The following is a 5,068-nucleotide window of genomic DNA, read 5'->3' on the forward strand; positions in this document are numbered from 1 at the left end:
AGTGTTGCTCTCGGTAAAGAGAAAAGCCTGGATCACCTTGTGTCGAGGGCATTGCCGAGAGTAGCTCTCGGTAAAGGCATAATCATATTATTCATTTTAAATATTTAGCAAATAATTTAGAACTTTTACTGATAAATGTGATCATTGGGACCGCATGTCAGGTACGAAAATGTTTATGTGCGTTTTTTTATCGAGAGCGATGTAGCTGCTCTCGGTATAGTTAAACCGAGTGACGGCGCCGTCAGTTCCCAACGACCATGCCACGTGGCTTCTTTTTGCCGAGAATAGCGCTCGGCGTCTGCCCGTTTTGACGTTCGGTGCGTGTTCGCCGTGAGCCACCATCAGCAAAGGAACGTAGTTGCCGTAAACCCTTTCTTTCCGAGGGTGGCTCTCGACATATATTTGTTTACCGAGAGCCCGTGGTTTGGAAGAAAATCCCAGTGGTGTGGCTCGGCCTCGCCGCCGCTTGCAGCGTTGTTGCCGGCTTTGGTGTCAAGCTGTTCATGTGTTCTCCCCAAAATTCAACTTACACAAATTTGAAATTGAACCGAATGACGAATAGCTCCTGCGCTAAAAGAAAAAGAAAAAGGCGAAACAACCCTTGAGAGGCTTGACCCGCTTTTGACAGTCGGACTGCACAAGATGAGTGACGTGATCGTATGGCTTGCTCCGCAAGTTGGTGGGACCCTGTCGCCAAGCGCAGACGCCGTGCTACAGGCTTTATAGCCCCCCTCCGGATCCAAACCCATTCCAATTCCAATTCCAATTCGTTCGCTCCTTCGCACGCAGCCAGAGTGCCAGACATGGCGCTCCATCTTCATCACCACCTCCTCCTCCTCCTCCTCGTGCTGTCCACCGCCTCCGCCACCCACTCGCCGGAGACCGCGCGCGCCCACCACCACCACCACCGCACGGCCACCGCCCGCTTCCATCCCGTCCCCGGCGCCGCGCCCTCCATGCACCAGAACCACCTCCACGCCGACAGCCAGTCCCTGCTCTCCCCCGTCGACGTCGACCCCGTCCTCTCCGACGCGCAGCCCACGGACGCGGCGGAGGCCCGTCCCGCTCCGCTCGTCCTCCCGGCGCCGGATCTCGCGGAGGCGACCCCGCAGCCGCGGGAGGAGGGGCCCGCGTCGACGACGCCCGCTGCAGCGACGACATCGACGACCAGCACGCTTCTCCCGCACTCTGCCACGGTGGCGACGACGACCGCGAGCCCGCCTCCGCCTCCCGCGGCGTCCGACGCCGAGCATGGGCTGCAGCAGCTCGAGAGGGTGCTCACCTCGCTGGGGTACAACGAGATGGCGTCGGAGGCGCCGCTCCTCGCCCGCGACCCGCCGCTCGCCAGGTGGCCCGGGGCCATCACCGTCTTCGCGGCCCCCGACGCCTTCCTCCAGGCCTCCTGCCCCATGTGCTCGCGCCGCCACCTCCTCCAGCAGCACATCGCCATGGGCTACTACCCCTACTCCGACCTCGCCGCCGCCGCCACCATGAAGATCCCCTCCGCCTCCGTCGGCTTCTGCATCAAGGTCGTCACCGAGCGGGGCCCCTTCGACATCCACTACGCCAGGATCTACGCCGACGGCGTCGAGGTGTCCCACCCCGAGCTCTACAACGACGGCCGCTACGTCGTCCACGGCCTCCACGGCTTCCTGCGCCCGCTCACGCACTCCTGCTTCGACGGCCCGCACCACCACCACCTCACCGGCACCGGCCGCTCCGCCGCGGCATCCGCGGCCACCGCCGCCTCCGTGGTGCGCGTCATGATCCGCGACGCCATGGCGCGACTACGCGACGGGGGCTACGGCTTCATGGCGCTGGCCATGCGCGTCAAGTTCGCCGAGCTCGAGAAGTTCGCCAACCTGACGCTCTTCGCGCTCGACGACCCGGCCATCTTCGTCGGCGGAGGCCACGACTACGTCTCGGCGGTGCGCTTCCACATCGTCCCCGACCACCGCCTCACCCGTGCCGACCTCCACCGCCTCCGCCCCGGCACGGTCCTCCCCACGCTGGCCGGCCAGGGACAGAGCCTCGTCGTCACCCACGGCGCCGGCTCGGCCTCCTCCTCCAACGACGTCCGCATCAACTACATACCCATCAAGGAGGCCGACGTGGTGGTCAACTCGCGCATCGCCGTCCACGGCGTCTACGCGCCGTTCCCCCGCCTCGACCTCGCCGACCTCGCCGTCTCTGTCGCCGTCGCTTCCGCCACCGACCAGACGAACGGCACCTGCGGCGTCGGGGGGGCCTTCGGCGACTGCCCCTCCTCAGCGGCTCACGGCGAGTGATGCGTGAGTCGTCTCGATCCTTTTGCTCTGTTATGCTTCTAGCCATGGAGGATTTACTGCTAGTTAGTTGGTAGTGGTTCAGAACAGATGAGAGATTGGGCAGTCGTATGGATGTCGCGATGAGCAATGTGTTTTACCTCTGAACTCTGATGACATTTTGTGGCACCAAATAGTTGTTGCCTTATCCAGTACGTACGACTTGAATGAATTTTGGTGCTAATTCGATTGAGACATTCTTCTTGCTCTGCTCCAACTGTTTGCTGAACTTTTTGTTGTTGCTTGTGCTAATTTTGTTTACTTTTTAGATGGCTCAGTTTACTTCCAATTTTACTCTTGAGTCTTCCCACGCATGCTAAGAAATGTTGTTCGGTTGGTACGATTCCCAAACTCACTGCAGCGATAGTTTTGTTCTTGTCCTGTTAAGATAGTACTAGTATTGAGCCGCAGGATGTTTGTGTGCCTCAGTTTGTTCTGTGTTTTGCACCATGGATTATGCAGTGCGATTGTCATGAACTTACAGTGATCATTTTGCTTCTGTTCTCTTAAGATGTAGATGGATGATCCTTCTGTTTCTTTGTGTATACTCCAGTATGTTATCGTCATCATTGTGAACATGATTGATCAACTTCATATGCTTGTTTTGACTCATGAAGGTTACCTCACCTTAAATTTCAGTGTATGACAGCAATATCGGTTGCTTGGCTAAGTTTTAGTATTTCATCAGTTTAGTGGTTCCTGCTAGTTTCTATCAAGTTACTTGGTAGTTTTTTTTCCTACAGTTGTGTCTGATTAAGTAGTTTTCCGACGAGTGAGTCGTCTCCATCGTTTTGCTCTGTTATGTTTCTCGCGATGGAGGATTTACTGCTAGTAGCGCGTGGTGGTTTGGAAGAGATATTTGATCAGTCATTTAGTTCAATAGAGGTTCAGGTGAGTACTGCGTTCTACTTCTGATCACATTTTGCTGTTGTCTAGCTTATCCAGTACGACTTGAGTAAATTTTGGTGTGATTATGATGGATCATCTCATTGCTCTGTTCCAACTGTTTCTGAACTTTTGTTGTTGCCTGTGCTAATTTTGTTCCTGCATGCATCAGTTATTGTTTAGATGGTTCAGTTTACTTCCAACTCTGAATCATCCTATGCATGCATGCATATAAGGAACGTTGTTGGGTTGGTAGGAATATGTCTTTCTTGTTCTGTTTGAAACGCGTGTGTTGATGTTTGGTCAGGAACAGGCACCGATGTTCCAAACTCACTGCAATGATCTTTTAGTTCTTGTTCAGTTTATGATTTAGTAACAAACTGAGTCTGCAGATGATCTTGTGATGGTTTAATCTGCAAGATCTTTATGTACTTCAGTTTGTTATAGTCATCCTTACCATCTGCGTATCTTGTGTTTTGCACCATGGATTGTGCAACATCTATGGTATCCCCCTTCCGGTTTTGACGCATGAACTTCTGTGATCATTTTGTTTCTGGTCTGTTAAGATGTAAACTGTATAGTCCTGTGATGGATTTGATCAACTGCATGTTCTGTTTCTGCACCGTGGATCGTGTCGGAGGAATGTCATACATGACCAGCTTAACTGGAACTCCTTGATATTTCCGCCTTCTCGGTTTGGAATCCTAAACTGACCTCGGTTAAGTTTCATGATTTTATCAGTAGTTCCTGCTTGTTTTCTTCAAGTTACTAGGTCGTTTGTTACCTAGATTTTTGTCTCATCGAGCATTTTTTGGGAGCTTGTTCCTGGTCTAAGTTACTTTCTGTTGGTTGCTGAGCTAAGTTTCAGCATATGTTGGCAGGCACGGATGCCACAAACACACTGGCGTGATCATTTTTTTCTTGTCACGTTAAGATGTATTACCTCTGTTTCAAAATATAAGACGTTTTGTAGGCCATTTTAGCCTACGAAAACGTCTTATATTTTGGAATGGAGGTACGAAACTGAGTTTGCATATGATCTTGTGATGTTTTTTATCTACATGGCCTTTGTGTACATCAGTTTGTTCTGGTCATGCACCATCTCCATATGAAGTGGATCATGCAGCACAAATGTCATACATGATCAAACTAACTGAAATTCTTTCGATATTCCCCTTTAAGTTTTGACTCATGAGTCATGGAGTGATAATTTTGTTTCTCCTATGTTAAGATGTAAATCGGATGTCATGATTTCATCTGTTGTTTCTTTATATACTTCAGTTTGTTATTGTCACCGCTGTGTACATGATTGATCAACTTCATATTCTTGTTTTGACTCATGAACTTCACCTCACTTAGATTCCATTGGATGACGGAAATATCGTTTGCTGCTCGGCTATATATGTTTCAGTATTTCATCAATGGTACTAGTTTGTTTCATAGAGCTGTGTCTGATTAAGCAGTTTTCGAGAGTTGGTTGCTGGGCTAAGTTTCAGCATACTAGGTAGTTTCTTTGAAAATGCAAATGCAACTAGTTTCAACTTACTTACTGTTCAAGCCGTTTTCTAGAGCTGTTCAAATAAAACTTGCAGTTTCTGTAATATTCTGCACCGATAAAGGTCTCATGATGGTTTTTAGCCAGTAATCGGGCTCGCCTTCATGTGTTTTTTTGAGACAAGGAAAGAAACTGCGTAGGAAAATGTTGAGGTTACATGCATGTATACTCTATAGATTTGTGCTCACACGGGATGCATGTGTTTGTCTTGCTTGTGCTAATTTCGTTCCTGCATGCGTCAGCTAGTGAGCTCTGCTTAATTGCATGGGAATGTGGCTCAGTTGGTAAGATTCTGTCTCAAGTT

The 5,068-nt window shown here is 50.6% G+C and overlaps 1 protein-coding gene across 1 annotated transcript; it reads left to right on the forward strand.

Annotated features, from left to right (window-relative positions):
- The first annotated feature begins 764 nt into the window (after positions 1 to 764).
- Positions 765 to 2,519, forward strand: LOC123395586. The gene has a single exon (XM_045090607.1). The coding sequence runs from the start codon at positions 804 to 806 to the stop codon at positions 2,286 to 2,288; it is 1,485 nt and encodes a 494-aa protein (XP_044946542.1). The 5' UTR covers positions 765 to 803; the 3' UTR covers positions 2,289 to 2,519.
- Positions 2,520 to 5,068: the final 2,549 nt, after the last annotated feature.

Source organism: Hordeum vulgare, chromosome 5H, assembly GCF_904849725.1.
Source record: "Hordeum vulgare subsp. vulgare chromosome 5H, MorexV3_pseudomolecules_assembly, whole genome shotgun sequence".
Classification (NCBI taxonomy): domain Eukaryota; kingdom Viridiplantae; phylum Streptophyta; class Magnoliopsida; order Poales; family Poaceae; genus Hordeum; species Hordeum vulgare.

Excerpts from the sequence above, each read along its gene's own strand:
- LOC123395586 (XM_045090607.1), top strand. The coding sequence starts at position 804 with ATGGCGCTCCATCTTCATCACCACCTCCTCCTCCTCCTCCTCGTGCTG.